Source organism: Triturus cristatus, chromosome 6 (assembly GCF_964204655.1).
Source record: "Triturus cristatus chromosome 6, aTriCri1.1, whole genome shotgun sequence".
Classification (NCBI taxonomy): domain Eukaryota; kingdom Metazoa; phylum Chordata; class Amphibia; order Caudata; family Salamandridae; genus Triturus; species Triturus cristatus.
The window spans coordinates 1,256,077,736-1,256,096,463 of record NC_140589.1 but is presented as its reverse complement, the minus strand read 5'-3'; the positions used below and the strand labels follow the sequence as shown (position 1 = coordinate 1,256,096,463).

Genomic DNA, 18,728 nt, shown 5'->3' with positions numbered 1-18,728 from the left:
AATTGACAAGTATGTAAATGACATATACAGTGTTTTGCATATATTAAACATTTAAATACATTATAATATAGGTTAAAAATGAGCCACTGATACAACTAGGACTGTGGATTGTAACAGATTTCTTAAAAAGGATGAAAACATAGTTTTAAAACAATTATAAAAGGTGTTGCACAGTGATGTATATCAAACAGCATAAGCAATTAAATTGATCTAGACTAATATCACATGTGTAGCCCTTTATTAGCAACTAAAGTAGAAAGTATTTGCTGTACAACAGAGGGTAATTAACTAACAATACTGGGATTTGCATAACTTCTAATACAGGATAACGTATGCAAGTTTTTCTTTAAAAAGGCTTCCATATATACCATCCCTTTTCCAACATACAAAATATTTCTGAAAGGCAAGTCCACGTGCTCAAAACTGTAAATGCAAGTATATTCATCAGAAGTACTGCTTTTATAAAATTCACCAGCAGGCTTGCACGTCCTCCTGCTTATTCTCCAAAAATACTGTATGTCAGCCTTCCTGCAGTTCTCTTGTATCAGAAAGCATTTTTTTATTGTAATGAAAAATAAGGAAGGACTACACCAACTAAAAGAGTTCTAGTAGTTTTAGGTTTCAGTATATCCAAAGAGCCAGTAACAGTTCCTTTGATTAAAATTTACGTTGTGACCAAACGTACAGGAAAAGGTGACGGCGTGTGTTTGTGTGCGTGCTTGTAGGTAAGTTTGTGATACTGCGCAGTTCCTGAGAAGGTGGTTCAGTGAACCATAAGTGCTCCAGCAGCATAACTAACTGAACTGTCCTGCCAGTTTCGACACTGGCTTGATTGGGAATAGTTCAAAAATGAAAAGCTCATATTCAATCCACTCTTCTGAAGCTCTGTAGTAGCCTAGAAAAAAGAAAAATGAAAACAGTTATACAACTTCATTAAGACACTTTTCAAGAACAAAATAATGTCTTAGACCTAAAGCCTACCCGGACCCATGTGGAATGCATTGCCGAGGTGCTCGTGGAGGTGCACCCTTAACTGGGTGCTTTATGTGCAAACAGGTTTAGTGCACAATATTACAGTTAGTGTGCTGCCCAGAGCAAAGCTACAAACTCATGTCTGCCCCCCTGGGGACAGTATATAAGTCAAAGATAAATGGCTGGCTGAAGCAACCTGTCTCCTTTTACTGTGCAGGTAGGAACTGACCTGTACTTTTAAACAGGGAAAAAATCCCATACAGGCGATAACAGTGAGTGAGAGCACCTGCCTACAACAGATGGATCTCTTGGGTGGGTGGACACCACTTCCAAGGGGTGCCCTGAGGGGGCGCACTAACTGCGAGCCTCCTGACAGACTTTTTTGATTATGTCTGCTCCTATAATACAAAGAGGGACCAGAGACAAAATGTTTCCTCATTTGTTTGTGGCCAAGCCCCACACTGCTGTGGAACTTGCAGCCTGTTTATTGCCTATTTTCCTTAAACATTTTTCTTTAGAAATAAAAACAAATGACAAAAAGTGTGTTGTGAATTATAGAGGACCAAAATGTAAACACCAGATCATATCACACCACTCGCATTAGTGTATGCAAGTGAGAAAATGGGGTTATGTGAATTTCAATTTCGTCTGCTGTATCAAACATAACCAGAACATTCATGGTCATTACCTGTCACTTAGGGCCTTATGTAGGTAGCCTAACATTTACCACTTCATAAATACCGAATTTTACCGATTCGGTATTTATGAAGTGGTAAATGCTATGTAGGTAATCAGTCGGTAAAAATTACAGATTCGGAATTGGTCGGTAATTAAGAATCGGTATTTACCGATTCGATAATGGTAACTGGCTTCCCATTGATTCCTATGGGCCAGGAGGCCCATAGGAATCAATGGGAAGCCAGTTACCATTACCGAATCGGTAAATACCGATTCGGTAATGGGGGGAGCACAATCAAGGGTGGCAGGGTGTCACAGTGACACCCTGTTGCACCCCTGATTCCTGCATGTGTGCACATGTGGCACACATACATGCCCTAAGGGCATGTATGTCTGCCACATTGCACACTTCTAAGGGCCAAATAATGCTTTTTCTAAGACATTCGTCATTTACCACCAACTTTTAGTTGGTGGTAAATAACGAATCCACACTACACCCACACACTCCCCCTACATCTCATTTCAGGATTCGGTAATTACCGAATCGGTAAAATTACCGATTCGGTAAATTACCGAATCCTGAAATGTCCCCCCTACATACCAAAAGCCTGAATACCGGTCGGTAACGGAATTTTTACCGAAAATCGGCCGTTACCGACCGGTATTAGGCTACCTACATATGGCCCTTAATCCCTTACCTGCTCAGAATCCAGCAACCCCAGACTCAGTGCTGAGTTTTCCTGTTTTTCAATGTTTAGAGCATGTTTTGCTTAGGCTTTTATACATTTTTCCTACAAAAAAGTATGCCAGTCAATTTGTTGAATGTGCATCCTTTTTTCCTACATGTTGAGTATTATAAAGGTACCCAAGGAAAAACTCAAAATGCAGCAAAATTGTGTTTTTTGAAAAAGAAAAAAAAAAAAAGTACTGTGCAAGAAAGTGTTGTTTTTTCCAAAAAGGTCATCAACTAAAGGTTTGCTGGCTAAGATAATCTTCCCAACATGCAAGAACAAGCAGACTTGTAAAAAACATATCTTACTGCAATTATAAGTTTTTGAAAACTAGACAACAGTCTGAATTCAGAAAGGGGACGATTTCTGTAGACCGTTCAGGGTTTTGTCAAAGAAAATTATTACAACAAAAAATATTTAAAATGAATCTGATAAAAATAGAAATAAGTGACCTTTTCTTCTGTAGTTTTTTTGACCAGATCGCCGATTTATTAAAGTAATATAGTTATGTCCATCAGACCTGTCTAATCGCATGAATATATAGTGTTTCTAGGCTATCCAAAAACAGGCAATACCCAGGGACAACTGAGCAGGAGCTTATAATAAGCTTTCATTGTGTACCAACTATGCTTGAAATCATGTGATAAAATCTAATGAATGAAAAATGGGTATGAAGGAAATAATGCATTTGTGAAATGAGCCCAAGATGGTGAGCTTCGGAATAGAGGTAATTTGTACAACTATGAATTTGGAGTTAGAGATACTCTCATGCGAACCAAAGGCCATTTTGCAAAATCTGTTCTTTCTTGCACGCTGGCTTAAATTTAGAAAACTTAAATAGTGAGAAAATCAATTAGTAAACACGAATGTTATACTATTCTGCTTTCTCTCCCTTTTCCCGATATAAAAGGTACCCCATTTGTGTGGGTGGACCTATCATTCGCGTCAGGAAAAGCCCCAAATGCAACTTGGAGACATCAATATTTTTGCCAAGGAAACAGACCCATTTTGGAAATGTGGATAGCTGCAGCATTTAGTCCCAGGCTCAGTCACCACTCAGGGAAACCTTCCAAACCAAGACATTTCTGAAAACTAGACACAAAGGAGAGCCCAGGATGGTGTGACTGTGTTAACCCTGTGAACCCTAATGCCCTGCAAAACAGAGTTCTTCTCCCTTGTGTGTGAGAGAAAGTTCTCAAAGTCTCTCAGGATTCTCACTTTTCCGGATACAAATTGTACACTAGTTGAGTGACTGGGCCTGTCGCCCAGGAATAAGTGAAAACGGTGACCATATAAAGACATTGTGGTTTTCGCATAGTTCCTTGTTTGGTCTGCTCTGGTCTCATATAGCTAGCCCAGGCACCCTAGTGGGGTACTAATTTATTTGGAGAAGAATTGGGGGAACGCTAGGCAGTAGAAATGTTGTGGCCCCCCTAGAGATTCTGGGAAATCTCCCTCACAGAAATTTAGAGAAAATGCATGTTTTTAGCCAAAGTTGGCCAACACAGAGAGCAAAAGTGCAGCCATTCACCCTGCCAAGTGAGAGGAAATTCCTGCTTTACCAGCACACATGTCAGAACTACACCCAGAAGAAACCAAAGTTTCTCTACCTTTCCATTGGGATAAAAATGCTCTAGGCTCATAGCGTGAGGAGGAAGTAGTCAGAAAGGCAGTTGGGGCATTAGGGGTGATGTCAGAACAGACATCCCACCCTAGTATTTACCTTAATATTTAAAACATATCCCTGGCCTCCAGTGGATTTTCTCACCCTCATGGAGAGATGGATTGAAGAAACTTTACTAAATCTGTTCCCACTCAGTGATAGCACAGACTATTATTCCTGTTAATGGGTGGAGACATAGCTGGATGCTTGGGGGGGGGGGGGTCACCATAATACCTTCATTTGTTGGAAATAATCTCTCTGGCATCAAGTGTAGTGTGTTTCCCGCACATTGGTGTGTGTGTGGTAGTGCGCAGATGAGAGGTAAAATTATATCTCCATATCCGTATCTATATATATCTCTCTCTCTCTCTATATATATATATATATTATCTACTGGCGGTCGCCAGTAGATAGTTATAGTTAGGACCGTGTTTCCATAGGAAATCTCAAAATTCTATTTTGAATAACTTTGGCGCCGGTTGACGAATCCTCGCGAAATTTTCAAAACTAATGGGGCGCTCCGCTCAGCTCCTACCCTCAAAGTTTCGGGGGGGATTCGTCAAGCGGGGGCCGAGAAAAAAGGGGGGTCCCAAAACGCGTTTTCCCCATGCATTTTCCCATAGGACCTTTAGTCGAAGGTGCAGCCCTAACGGCTGAACAGAATTACTTGAAATTTGACAAAGAGGTAGTCCGTTTTCCCCGTTAATTTCCATAGGAAACTTTAGACAAAGCTACAGACCGAATTGCTGAACGTAATTACACCAAATTTGGCAAAAAGGTAGGTCTTGGTTCAGAAAGAGCCCTTTTTTTTTTTAAATGGTGTAAATCCGTTTAGTAGTTGTTGATACTAAAAGAAAAAAAAAAATATATATATATATATATAGCACATTATCGGGGTGCCGGAGGGACGTGAGGAGGAGGCGGCGGATCTGTTTGTGGAGGACCTGATCCTCACCCATCTCCAGCCCCGGGGGCTGAGTAAACTCTTTGCGGTGGAACGTGCCCACAGGGTCCCCGGAGGAAGACCTAAGGCCGGAGCCCCTCCGAGGCCTCTCATTGCCCGGATTTTCAACTTTCGGGACAGAGACGCTATCCTGCAGACTTCTAGGCTACAAGGACCGGTCAGACTCGACAATATGGACGTAAACTTCTATCCTGATTTTACTCCGGCGGTCCAGAAGCAGAGACTGAGTTTTCTCGGAGTCAAACGTCGCCTACGGGACCTGAACATCAAGTATGCAATGCTTTTTCCAGCGAAGTTGAGGGTAGAGGTGGATGGCCGCACGCACTTTTTTGATCGTCCCGAGGCGGCCGGGGACTGGTTGGACACTTTGCCCGGGGATCGGGGCCGGGGGGGTGGGGGGGGGCGCGGTTGGCAGGGAGGGCTCGCCGGATCAGGACTGAGGGACTAATAGTAGGCCTTGCTCTGGACAACATTGCTGCCACCATTGTCTGATTCTGTAAGTTCCCCTCCTGTGGAGGTCGTACGGGGTCTCTTGGGGGCTTTCCCTCCTCCTCTGGGGGACTAGTTAGTTTTCTCATTTATGGGGCGACAGGCACACTGCACTTTGGGGGGGCTGTTTGGGCTCATGCAGGGGTGCAGGGAGGGGGGAGTTTTGTTGGGATGGGTGGGTTGGGGTGGGGTGTTGTCCGTTTTTTCCGCAAGGCGAACCCTTTACTGTATTGGTGTTTTTGTGGTGCTCTCGGGGGGACGAGTGATGGCTTCTGTGTGTGATGGGGGGTAGGGACCGGACTTTGTTGTCGTGGAACGTTAATGGACTGGGGGATAGGATTAAGCGAGGTGTGGTCCTGCAGTATCTGAAACGAATTTCGCCAGATGTGGTCTTTCTGCAGGAGACACACCTCATTGGTAATTCCTTTTGTGCCATGAATCGGCGTGGCTATCGTCTGGTGGCCCACTCGGGCTTCACGTCTGGCTCGCGGGGGGTGGGCATCATGGTTAAGAACTCGCTCCCGCTGGAAATAGACGAGGTGCGCCATGATGAGAGGGGACGCTACACTGCCTTGGTGGGGAGAAAGTAGTTGTCTTGGTTTCAGTGTACGTCCCACCGGGGTTACAGTCTACCACTTTTGCGGACCTGGGGCGCCTCCTCCTTGACCTTCCGGGGGGGCTTCTGGTGGTTGGGGGGGACTTCAATGCTGTGGCTTCTGGGACTATGGATCGTTACCCCCCTAGGGACCTCCCCCGGGCGCAGGCGTGGCTGTCCGGCCTCTTAGATACACTGGGATTGGTGGACTGCTGGCGTTTAAAACATCCCACGCAGCTGCAGTACACTTTCCATTCGGGTGCCCATGGTAGCCTCTCGCGGCTTGATCATATCCTTGTCCCTGCCGCCTATGCTGGGAGAGTGGGAGAGGTGCGCCATCTGGCGCGGGGTATTTCAGATCACTCCCCGCTCCTGTTGCACTTTGATGTCTTCCCGAGGGGGGAGGGAAGGGTAGCTCCAATCAATGCCTGGTACCTGCGCGACCCCACTATTCGTGCTGACTTGATTAAATCCTTGCAGCGGTATTTTGAGGAGAATGTGGGGTCTGTCCCTTCGGCTATCTCCCTGTGGGAAGCCTTCAAGACAGTTCTTAGAGGGGAGGCCCTCTCCTTCATATCCCATGCTCGGAGGCGCGAGCAAGAGGAGGTGACCCGGGTGGAGGCCGAAATTACTGAACTAGAGGGTGATCTGGGGAGTGGGGTGACGGATGCTGCACTGCATGCTCTACATCTTAAGCAGGCGGCCTATAGGGCCCTAGTCACGGAGGCAGCCAGGGGCCTTAGTAGAGAGCAACAGGGGCGACTGTATGATGTGGGTGATAAGGCTGGTAAATTGATTGCGTGGTTGGATAAGAAGGAGAGAGCGAGTCGTGTGGTCCCGCTGATTGAGAGGATGGATGGTGTACGTGTCACCGAGCCAGAAGACATTGTCTCTTGCTTCGCGGACTATTTCCGCGAGGTGTATTCCCCGGTCTCTCCCTGCTCGGAGGCGGATTCCCATGCCCTGCTTCGGGATATCGCGCTGCCCTCCCTTTCGGTGGAGGACAGGGAGTCGTTGGATGCTGCTCCCACCTCGGACGAAATTGCCCTCGCCATACGCTCGGTCGCATCTGGCAAGGCCATGGGCCCGAACGGCATCCCTATCGAGTTGTATAAGCTGCGACCGGATGTACTGGCACCCCACCTCCGCGCGATGTTCCTGGCGGCCCACTCGCGGGGCTCCCTCCCGCCGGACCAGCGTCTGGCTACAATTGTGGTGATCCACAAGGAGGGGAGACCCCGAGACCGGGTTACATCCTATCGGCCTATCTCGCTCTTGAACGCGGAGCCCAAAATCCTCGCCAAGGTGCTCGCCAACCGGCTGGTCGGCGTGGTGGGCGATCTGGTCCACCAAGACCAGTCCGGCTTTATTCCCCATCGTAACACGGCCCTTAATCTGCGGCGCTTGCACGGGGTGCTCGCGCGTGTTCCGTTTGTGCGGGAGCCGGCCATCTTGGCGTCCTTAGACGCCACCATGGCGTTTGATACGCTCGAATGGCCATACATTTGGGCGATGCTGGCGAAATTTGGATTTGGGCCGGGGTTCATCAGCTGGGTCAAATTGTTGTATTCGGGCCCATTGGCGCAGGTGGTAGTGAATGGACGAGTCTCAGCCCCATTCGCGCTGGGACGGGGCACGCGACAGGGTTGCCCCTTGTCGCCGCTCCTGTTTGCAATGGCCTTGGAACCCCTGGCGGAGTGGCTGCGGTGGCACCCTTCCATCCGTGGTCTCCGTTGGACCCCCGAGTATGAGGACCGGCTGTCCCTCTATGCTGACGATATCCTTTTGTACCTAGCCTCCCCGCGCAAATCACTGATTGTCCTGGTTGATGTCCTGCGCTCCTTTGGCCGTAATTCAGGCCTCGTCATCAACTGGGCTAAATCATGTGTCTATGTGCTTTCCGGGGAGGCTCCCGTTCTCCCGCGGGGCTGTCCGATCCAGATTGCCTCGCAGGGATTCCGGTACCTGGGTGTCTATATCACGCTGGACCCGGAGGCTCGCTACGAGCGGAACTTGCTTCCCCCCCTCCAGCGCTTGAAGGAAGACGTCGTGCGCTGGCGGCGTCTGCCGCTTTCGCCGCTCGGCCGGGCGGCATTGTTTAAGATGATGTCGCTGCCGCGCTTCCTGTACGCTCTCCAGAATACTATGGACTTAGTCCCGGCGCGCTACTTCCGCGAGGTGGAGAGTCTACAGCGCCGCCTTTTCTGGGACGGGAGGCCGCGTATAGCCCTTGCGAAGTTGACGCTCCCGTGGTACGACGGGGGGATTGCCCTCCCGGACATTAAGCGGTATTACTGGGCCTCCCAGCTGGCTGCAATTAATCACGGCCTCTATGGGCCCGCTTTAAACCCGGCATTTGAAATGGACAAGATGCTCCTGCCCGGTGGCGATTACAATCGAGCGCTCTACTCTGGCGCGCCCGATCCCCGCTTGACGGGCCCCACGCGTGTCATGGTGCGAGTGTGGCACGCGGCCAATGCAGCTATGGGGTGGAAGGACCGTTTGACCCGGGCGTCACCGTTGTATGTGCCGCAGCGGTTGGGTTCCCTGTGGACCTCGAAGGGCTTCGAGAAGTGGGACACGATAGGCATCAGTAAAGTGGGGGATCTCTGGACGAGGGGGGGATTCAAAACATTCGAGACGCTGCAGACGGAGTTTCAGCTGCAGGGCAGTGAATACTTTCGGTACTTGCAGGTCCGTCACGCACTGGGCTCCGTCTTCCCAGACGTCGCCTCCATCCCGGAGTCTTCCCCCCTGGAGGATAGAGTGCTAGACGGCCACGTTCCGGACAGCACGATCTCCCTCATTTACAAGAAATTGATCAATGACCGCTCGGGCTTGCTGACTGGCCTCCGCGAGGCTTGGGTTGCCGATGGGCTGGAGTTGGACGACGAGGACTGGATTTCCGCGGTGGCCTCTCCGAAGGAGGTGGCCATACCGGCTCGCCTTCGCTTCGTCCAGCTTAAGATACTCCACCGGGTTTACATGACGGGGCCAAGGCTTCTGCGTATGGGCTATACCGAGGATGGGTTGTGTAAGCGTGGGTGTGGTGCTTTGGCGACCTTTTCGCATATTCTGTGGGAATGCCCGAAGGTGGAGCGATTCTGGCGTGGTGTGCATGAGGTCCTGCGAGTGGTTACGCATGTCGCGCTGTTGCCTGAAGCGAGGAGATGCTTGCTGAATGTGTGGGAACCAAATGATTACTCGGTTCCGCAGACGCGATGGGTGACTCTGGGATATATGGTAGCTAAGCGTGACATCGCTCAGCTGTGGGGAGCCCAGAGGCCCCCGGCGGTGTCAGCCTGGACAGAACACATGGACTGGTGCATGTTCCGAGAAAAGGTGGTGTATGTGGCGAGGGGTAAGCCTGGGGCGTGGGTGAAAGTATGGGGCCCCTGGAACGCCTACCGCGGGGGTATTTGCGAGCCACCATTGCTGCCTGCTGTCACACCAGCTTCGTCCCCCTAGTTGACCCCCTCCCCCAGCCCCGGGCACAGGGTTCCCCCAGTCCTTGATCTGCTCCCCTTCCCCTCTTTAGATTCCTGTGGATGGTTGGGGTCCCCGATTTGAGGTGCACGTGCTGTTACTTTTGACTGCGGGTTGCCTTGCGGGTGTGTTTTTTTTTTTTGTGTTGTTGTGTTCGTATAAACTGAAACCGTATTGTGGGCTCAGAGTCATGTGGCCCACGTCCTTGATACCTCCTGATTTACTTCTCTGCTACGCCAAGTGCCTTTTTTGTACGTATGTCACATGCTCCTGTCATTCTAGCGGCCGGCCGGAAGGTTGTAGGCCCATACTTGTATATACTTGAAATTGCAATAAACGGTTTAAAAAAAAAAACTAAAAAAAAAAAACCTGGAAGTGTTGGCAGCCATCTTGCATTAACTAGGAGAAATTCTGAGTTTTTGTTTGAACTTGAAACACCTAACAAGCAAAAAACAAATAGACACTCAGCACATTATTATACGGCCGCAAAGTGAGTTTGAAGGCAAATTATCGATGTGCAGGCGTTGCAGACGCATTTTTTATGTTCTCGTTTCACTCGCTAAAGTTACGGCAATAGGTATTTTTTGGTAATCCTACTGCACGACAGTCTTGTCAGTTTAAGCATAATAAAACATTTCTTGTTTTCTTATTTACGCCTGGAGGACAAATTACAGCTCTTCAACAAAATACCCTCTCAGCCGTTCTCCATACCTGGGTTGCTGCAGTTTTGTGAGTGAAGTATTATTGCCTGTCAGTTTGTCTAGCTTCCTCATGTGTGTGGCATCGGGGTGGTGCCCACTTGTAAATTCTGCCTCTTCCGTCCATTAACACTGGTATCGGAAAGGCCTCATCCTTCCTGGAGCCGAGGTAAATCACTGTCTTCGGAGAAGCACCTTTGACAGATCAGGGAGTGACATGTCTATAATTCCAGCTTTATTTTAATACACTCGAGCGTGGGATAAATGCTTAAGGAGCGTCATTGTCAGGCTTCACTTTTAGGTCTCGCCTGAGCGAGCTCAGGCGAGTCCTTTAGTAAGCGGCTTTTCAAATTGCTGCCTGGTGGCCTAGCACTTGCATGACCGCGAGCGTGCACACTTTAACTTTTTCGTGCTGCTGCGCGCGCCTCACTTGAATGCCCCGCCCCCAGCTCAATAGACGTTACAATTGTGCGAAAGAGCATGTACATTTTTGGGTTACATTTTGACAATCATATTTCTTGGTTGTGTTGTTGATTTGTGTGTACAGTATTCTCTACTTCAAATGAATGCTGATGCCATAAATAAAAGGTAACTTCCTCTCTCCAGCCTTCAGCATTAGTTATTACTTGAAAGCCGCGTCTGAGGGAGCCAGCAGCACTTCCTCCTGTTCCAGAGTCATTGTTTTACAGTCAGAGGGCATGTGTGCGCATTTCACAGTAACCCTCACTTGAGAAACCTTTACCTTGGCAGCGCCCTTCTCTTCCTCATCCCCACTAGCCCTTGTGTTGTGTGGAGCCTAGCAGATAAGTCTTCCAGCAACCTCTGATCACCTCATTTGCACATATTTATTGCGTGCGTGCACACGGATTTATTGAGCACGACGTTGTAAAGTATAGGTTCTTTAGTGAAAATCTCATCAATACACTAGAAATTTACACATATATATATCTGTTTCCTTTTGGGCTTTAGGTTCTTCGTAGTTTTGCTTTTCTGAGTCTAGTATTGCACAGCAGATCTCTGTACCTTCACTGATCGAACTCTGATTGGATGTGATCTCCGTACAATCAGCTTCCGAGGATAATCTGTTTGTATTAGAGCGTTTGACGCCTCGTTTCCGAGCAGTAAATAAATTGAGGTTATACAATGTAATGGTTCTTCATGTGCAGACTTCGGAAGGATGGAAAGCTGAATCGTCGTGCTGGGATTTAAACGTATGACCTTTACGTCGCTGCAGAGATCGGTGATGAATAGTCACTCTAAGCTATTTTGAGGTTTACAGACTACTAATACTATAATTTATTTTCAAACAGAATTTAATACATTTTAAAACTTCACTGACCGTAATGCATTTTACTTTGTGGTTGCGTTAACTTCCAATTTTAATGTTTTTTTAAATGCTTCAGTTTAAAAGTTTCACATTTCAACGTCAGTAATGCAATACCAAGCAAACTAAATTAATCAAGAAGGGACACATAGCGGCAAAGGGTCTCCCTTGCAGCTGTCAGAAGGGATATCTAGTGGTGGATTGCGGCCATTGCAGCCTCTGTAAAGGGACATCTTTTTACACTGAGCACGCTTCTGCTCCAGTATGTTAAGCAATACTCCATCTAAAGTGTACCTTCCGATCTGTGGGTGTGTGCATAAGTTCTGGATAACATGCTGCATGGCTAAACACTTATAAAATCTCAAAGGCAAACACATAGATAGACGGCATTATAATTTACAATGTAAATTGCTCTAATTTCTCCAAATGCGAGACCTGTTGCATTGTAAATGCTTATTTTTTGTTTTTTGTTCGCGCCTCTTGTTTTTTTTTTTTAGCAGTTGGCACTCCCATGTTGTGGAATTTTGACCAGAATGCATATTTTGCTGAAAAGTTTCTGGCTCCATCCACACACCCCCATCGCCAGTGGGCTGGACCCTGCAGCTGGTGCCCACAATAGCTTCATCCACACACCCATGCGGGCTGCAGCAGGTGCAGGCACCCTTTCTGGCTCCATATACACACCCACCCACATGTGCCGCACACTGTAACAAGTGTACACATACCCCTTCAGGTTCCATCCGCCCACCACAGGGTGGCTGCACTCTGTGGAGGGTGCCCACACTGGTTCAGGCTCCATCCATGCACCCTCATGGGCTGCATGCAGCATCAGGAGCACAACTCTTTCTGGTCCCATCTGCAAACCCCCTGTGGGCTGAGCGCTGCGCACACCCCGCCTGGCTCCATCCACACGCTCATTGCCTCCAAGTCCCTCCTGCACGCTGCTATAGGACGCGCCAGCTCTCCCACCTTTACCTGGTCCACATATACGTGTTTCCCCATGTTCATCCTCACTCACTCTCACCTCACACCCCGCATCCGGGAGCGCTGCACGATGTGGATATGTGCTAGTGGATCAAAGAGGTTTACGCACTTCACAGTAAGTCTAGAGACCTCTCACTCATTTCAACCACTACAGCACAACCGCCCTCCCCCGGCTAAACACTGCTGCTTCCAAGGCACCGTCCTCTGTGTTCAGGACCGGATTTCAGGGGAGTTCAGATCAAAAATGTGCTGAATATTCCACTGGTTTGTCGAGGTGAGCGAGGGGGACCCAGTTTAGACTAAACGCTTCTGAAGTTGACAAGTACCAAGTACTTGACGCAATGCTCTTGTTCTGTAGCTGCTTGCAGCCCACAGAGGCTGGAGCTTGAAGTGCGCGCAGTTTATTTATTCACAAAACTGAGTTAGATTCTTGCAGAACTTTTCTGTTTTTAGGTCTCGCCTGGCGAACGCAGCGCAAAGCGCTGCTGTCGCCAGCGAGATCTATTGTTGCTGACTTGCCTCGGAAGGGGGACAGGAGATGTGCACGCGCAGGCTTTTGGCGGATTTGAGTTGGTGTACGAGCCTACAGCCACGCGGCGTGCACATCTCCTGTCCCTCTTCCCTCGCAAGCCAGCATTTAGTTTCACTTTCGACATATGGAGAACTCACCCGGTCTGCGGGGGGAATCCTTCTGAACGGCGGCTTCCGGAGCACTCTAGCTCCACTACTGCCAGCACGACGCGGGGCTCTCTCCTTATGCATGGGAGCCCCGCACTGCTATCTGCCGCTCTTCACCCGGGCCCCCTCCTGGGACCCGGGACTTCAGCTCCCACACCGGCTGCACGCGAAAGTGACAGGTACTGCGCATGCGCGGGCAGCCCTCCCAGGTCTCCTCCCCAGCCCGGAGCTGCTTTCTTGGTGGCTTGCAATGACGCGCCCCTCAGTGCCTGAGATCTGCCGACTTCGTACGCTACCGCAACCACTACCACGGACGGCACCGACTGTAGGTGAGGAGGGGAAGCGGGCGTGCTCGGTAAATGAATATGTATTTATAATCTGATTTAATGAACTGCGTCATAGTGCAAGGGTAAGGACTCAATTGGACGTGTAAATCGTTCCCACAGAATCATCGCAGCTATAGGTTGAAGCTGTTAAAATCAACTCTCCTCATTAATACTTTTGCTGCAACATACTGAGCCCACCCCTATTTCTCTGCCCCATTGTCATCACCTCATACTCCTGAGCTTCCTATCTGTAGTTAGTCATCAATAAAATCATTCATTCTACGATTACAGGCTGCGTGCAAACTAAATAGAACACTGAAAACACTCATTCTGAAATGTAACGACACACCACGCCTTGAATTAATTTAAATAGTGAAACACATCAGTCTAAACAGACCGACCACTCCATGGAAACCTCATGAAAACTCACTTTTACACACTCCACCCAACAGCCGGACTCCTAGGACCTCTTACGCAATCACTCACATCAAGTTCACTTATTAAAATGAAATAAGTTTTGTCATTTTAGGCGCTCACAGGGGTACAGCACGCTTAAATTTGCATATGTATTGTTTTAGTTGCTCCGCCCGCCCTCCCTCCCATTATCCGTGCCTTCTCCCCCTCCTTCCCGTTGTCCGTCATGCCTACCATTTGCAATCCAATAGGTCTCGCATTTACGCGAGTTTGAGCTATTGGCATTGTAAATGACAATGCCTTTTATTTATGTTTTGGTTTTTAAATAAATAAAACGCATTGTCATTTACAATGCCAAATACTTAAAACTTGCGTAAATGCGAGACCTATTGCATTGCAAATGCTTGTTTTATAAAGTCCACCTCCAGGATATCACAAAATGGATCGGGACGCACTAGCAGCGCAGCCCGGGTCATTTTCAAGCGGAAGCTGATGAACAGAAGTACATTTCACAAAAAACAGGTGCTAAGGTGTTTTCTGATGGGATTTTCAGAAAACACCTTCAAACCTGGCTTTTCTAAAACTGCTTCCATTTATCTGCTAAGTGCTTCTCTACACAGAATTCTGGCAGTGGCTAACACCATATGTTGCTCTAAATCCTCTCATCCAATGCAGTTAAATGTTTTAGTACAGCGCTTTATTTCACACTCCTGTCGTTTCTAAGCGATGTACATAACAAATATTACTAGTGCCCGATGCCATGGTGTTACATTTGCTGACCTCAAAAGGCTAAAAGGCCGACTAGGACAAGGTTAAAAGGCTGACTAGAACGAGGTTAAAAGGCTGACTAGAATGCAACACCAGCGTTTCAAATGTAAATATAGAAGCACAGGTACTCACTGTCCCAGAGTACCAGTTTGCAACCCAGAAGTGCATGTACTCTCCCCAGTACCTCTTCCCCAGGAGAACTGACACTCTCTATTTCAAATTAAAGCAGTGTGGAAGCTGAGTACCTGACAGGGGCATGCACATTGTAAGCGCTGCTCAGTTCTCTACGACACAGCTTAGAAACAAAAGCAAAGCCAAAACCTCTGGCTAACCACTTATAAGGTCCCAAAGGCGAGACCTATTGGCTATGCCAATGCTTGTTGATTAATTGCTTAGTGCTCGTCTTCGAAATCCTTTAGTAGTTTTCTTGTTGCTTCCTGTGCAGGGGATTTGCAGTTCTGAAACACATTTATAATTTTGTTTACCACTTCTCATATTTCCTGCGTTAGTGCACCTCAACTCTTTTTTTCATAATTTCTTAACACTTCTTTATGTCTACATATTTTGAAACTAACAGTGGCAAAACCAACAAGGCTTGGTGTTTCATACTATTAGTGCAATTGCTTTGTCATTGATTGACAAGTTTGCGTCTGTAGTATTGTGGACGGTAGGGTGGCTGAATGCGAGAATGAGTTGATGGTTTGAAGAATAGATGAACTGGTGAGTGCATGCATGGATGAAAGTTAATGAGAAGATGAATGGATAAGTGCATGAATGGAATGATGGATGAAGGAGTTAATGCATGACGGGAGGACTGCTTAACATAATGAGAGCCTGGATGGATGGAGGAGTAGGTGGATGTTTTAAGAAAGGTAGCGAGAGCACAATACATGAATGTGTAAAGTTCATAAGAGTGGGCGGATGAATGTGATTTGTAAGATATGTTTATGTGGCTTCTGTGCGTAGTGTGACTTGGCATCAACAGAGTAAGATGCAAGGATCCATATTCCTCAAACTTTCAAATAGGGTTTCAATCTGCCGTTCTCTACTTGCATGAAACTTGTAGTGCATTTGAATTCAAACTCACAATATTCCAGGAAATGCACCAAAATGCTGGGACAGTATATTGTGCATCATGTCATGGTAGCAAGTGGCCAGAATTATTCCAGAAAAGTGCCCCATCATGTTATGAATGATTACAATATGTAAGGAAACACACCATCATATTCCTAGCATTATACCAGAGGTGGGTACCAACTGGGAATGGATGCCAGGGCCAATATCATGCTAGGCGTACACACCATCATGCCATGGATGCCCACAGTATGTCAAGAGTTAATGCCATTATTCTAGAACCACATCTACGTGAAAGTAGCCCTCATTATCCCCCAAATTAACATCATCCTGACAATAATTACCACCACAATGCCAAGGCCAGCCTTTTTCTGGAAGTGGGCAGTTTGAAGCACGGGCGTCGATGATATATAATGAATTGCCACCATTATGCCAGGGCCAGAAGTATGAAAGAGGTGGGTCCCATAAACATCCATTTTATGAAAAGAACTACCACCACTATATTGCCATTATGCCGAAAGTAGACTGCATCACATCAGAGATAACATTATACAAAAAGGAGTGAAGAAATGTCATGGGGGCCTGATTTAGAAGACCACAGGGATGATGCAATGTCGTGGGACTGCAAAAAAAATAATAAAAATTTGATAACGCTTTTGCAGGCTAATTATACCACTAGGGAGGTGAAGCTGAGCTCCTAATTCTAGACACAGAAGCTGAATTATAATTACGCTGGAACCATGGGCACAGAAGGGCTGCCACCCACTGCACAGATGCACACTAATGACAAAGTAAGCAATTGGGGCAGATAATTTGGTGGAAAGTCCACACAGGAAATGCAAATTTGGCAATTCATCTTAGATGTATATATTAGGCATCAATGATACAGTCCTAGAAGTCGCCCTGGCTCTAGCACTAGTGATCACAGAGCCAAGCAGTTGGTTGGCAATGACTGTCATGTAGGACGTCCATCATAAAATCAGGTAGCCTTCAAAGTGGCCTGAAAGAGTGCGCATATAGCAGAGGCTGTAATATACCCTCTACTAGCAGGTGGTCATGCCAGTGGAGGGGATCCCCCTTTCCAACAGGAACGATAGGTGTACCACTATCTGGAACTGCAATGTGGAGACCTCTGCTATACCTTAACCTTTATGACTGTAAAAAAAAAAGCCAGCCTTCACAGTTGATGGCTTGGGACAGAGAGGCCTGTGCTAGATCTGCATCCAAGGACAGGACAGGAAGTTTCACTGTTCCTGTGAAGGAACACTACAGGTCACTAAGTGTTAGAGAAGCATTGTGCTTCCCCTTAGGAGCATATCAGAAAGCCCGGGTTTGAAATTGCATGTATTACAATGGAAGCACTGCATAGGCAGATTCACACACCAATGGACATTACTTACCACAGTGATGCTCGTAAATGTGAATGACGCAGTAAAAAAGCAATGATGAAGAAGACCTACCAAAAGCAACAAATTGCTGGAGGGGACTGAGCCAAAGTCCTTTCAATGTATGGTTTTGTTCCTCACCACATAATCTTTGTCAAGTAATAAAAGCCATCTCTAGCCAGACCTAAAATCAAGCTTTCAATGGGATTTAAGTTTATACTGAGAAGATGCTAAAGCAAAGAAAAAAGCATAAAATGCCAAAAGTAAGAATATAAATGTGTCGATGCCATTTTTTAAAAGAAGCAAAAATTCTTAAAAAGGTCTTGAAAAGCCAATGTTAAGATGTGACATTAGAGATCTGGAGCTTTACAGAACACCACAATATATACATTCAGAAGTACTACTGTAACTAAACCATAATAATATGTCATGTCCTGAGTTGTACTGTTATGTCATGTTTATTTCTGAGGGGGTTTTAAAGAAGTCCATCAGCCAATGCTTTCTTAAATAGCCAAACCATACAATTTATTATAACGCTCTAATATTTCTCACATTTTCTTTAAAATGCCACACTCTTCATTTCCATCAAGGAGCAACATATTAGAATGTCTGCTGCAAGCCCCCAAAAAGTATTCTATTTCAGTCTATTGCCAACAGAGGTGAGTATTCATTTTTATTTTAATCAGATTTTGTTTTGGAAAACGCTACCTAGTATTAGAATGTGGCCTTCGTTTATTTACAAAAGACAACGCAATACAAATGCACCGGATACATATTTTGTTCTAATCAGACTTCAACCATTTAAATCATAAATATCTAAGACTTAGTCATACGATGTGCAAACAAGATTTTGAAATTGGCGTAATTGCTCAACTCTTTTTTTTTAATTTCAAGTATGTTTCTATTTCAATGTGAAGATCATATTAAGCAAGCTACAGCAATTCCAATAGATCTGGCAACTTGCCTACTAAAACTGCTTATTCATTGATTGGTAAGAGGATGCATTTCAGTGGAGGAGTGGATGAATAAGAGAATGTTTAAACACTTGGATTAGTGAGTTCATAGATGGATGGAATAGCTATTGAATGCAAACATAATTCATGGGTAAATGAGTACATAGATGGATGATTGAACTAGTGAGTTCACAGATGAAAAGTTGAATGTCAGTGCATGGATAATTGGATAAATGAGGGAGGGAGTGCAAGGATGGTTGCAGACAGGTTACACCAGTCTTATAGGTTGAGGCCTTGACAGCAGTGTGAATGCTGGTAACTACATGAATGTCCAGTTGACATTTAAATACATCATGAAGCGGTGTCCACAGGATGCCTTTACACATACATACATCAGGAGCAGCCAAGTGCCTTCACCTCCGCGCAGCTTTTATTTTTTTTTGTCCTCTGATGGGGGACAATTTCCGATTCTGACTGCACCCTTTTCACCTTTGATCTCTGCCTTTTTTTGAGAGGTTGCGCGAGGCTGGGCATTACAATGCATGC

General features: G+C 46.6%; 1 protein-coding gene across 3 annotated transcripts in view; it reads right to left on the bottom strand.

Moving 5' to 3' along the window:
* Positions 1-221: 221 nt before the first annotated feature.
* The window catches only part of MEMO1 (mediator of cell motility 1), a 274,285-nt gene continuing 255,778 nt past the window's right edge, over positions 222-18,728 (bottom strand). For all 3 annotated transcript variants that reach the window (XM_085612203.1, XM_085612205.1, XM_085612204.1), the window contains one exon: positions 222-895. In XM_085612203.1, the coding sequence (XP_085468329.1) occupies positions 764-895 (132 nt within the window). In that variant the 3' untranslated portion in view covers positions 222-763. The remainder of the gene's footprint in view (positions 896-18,728) is intronic.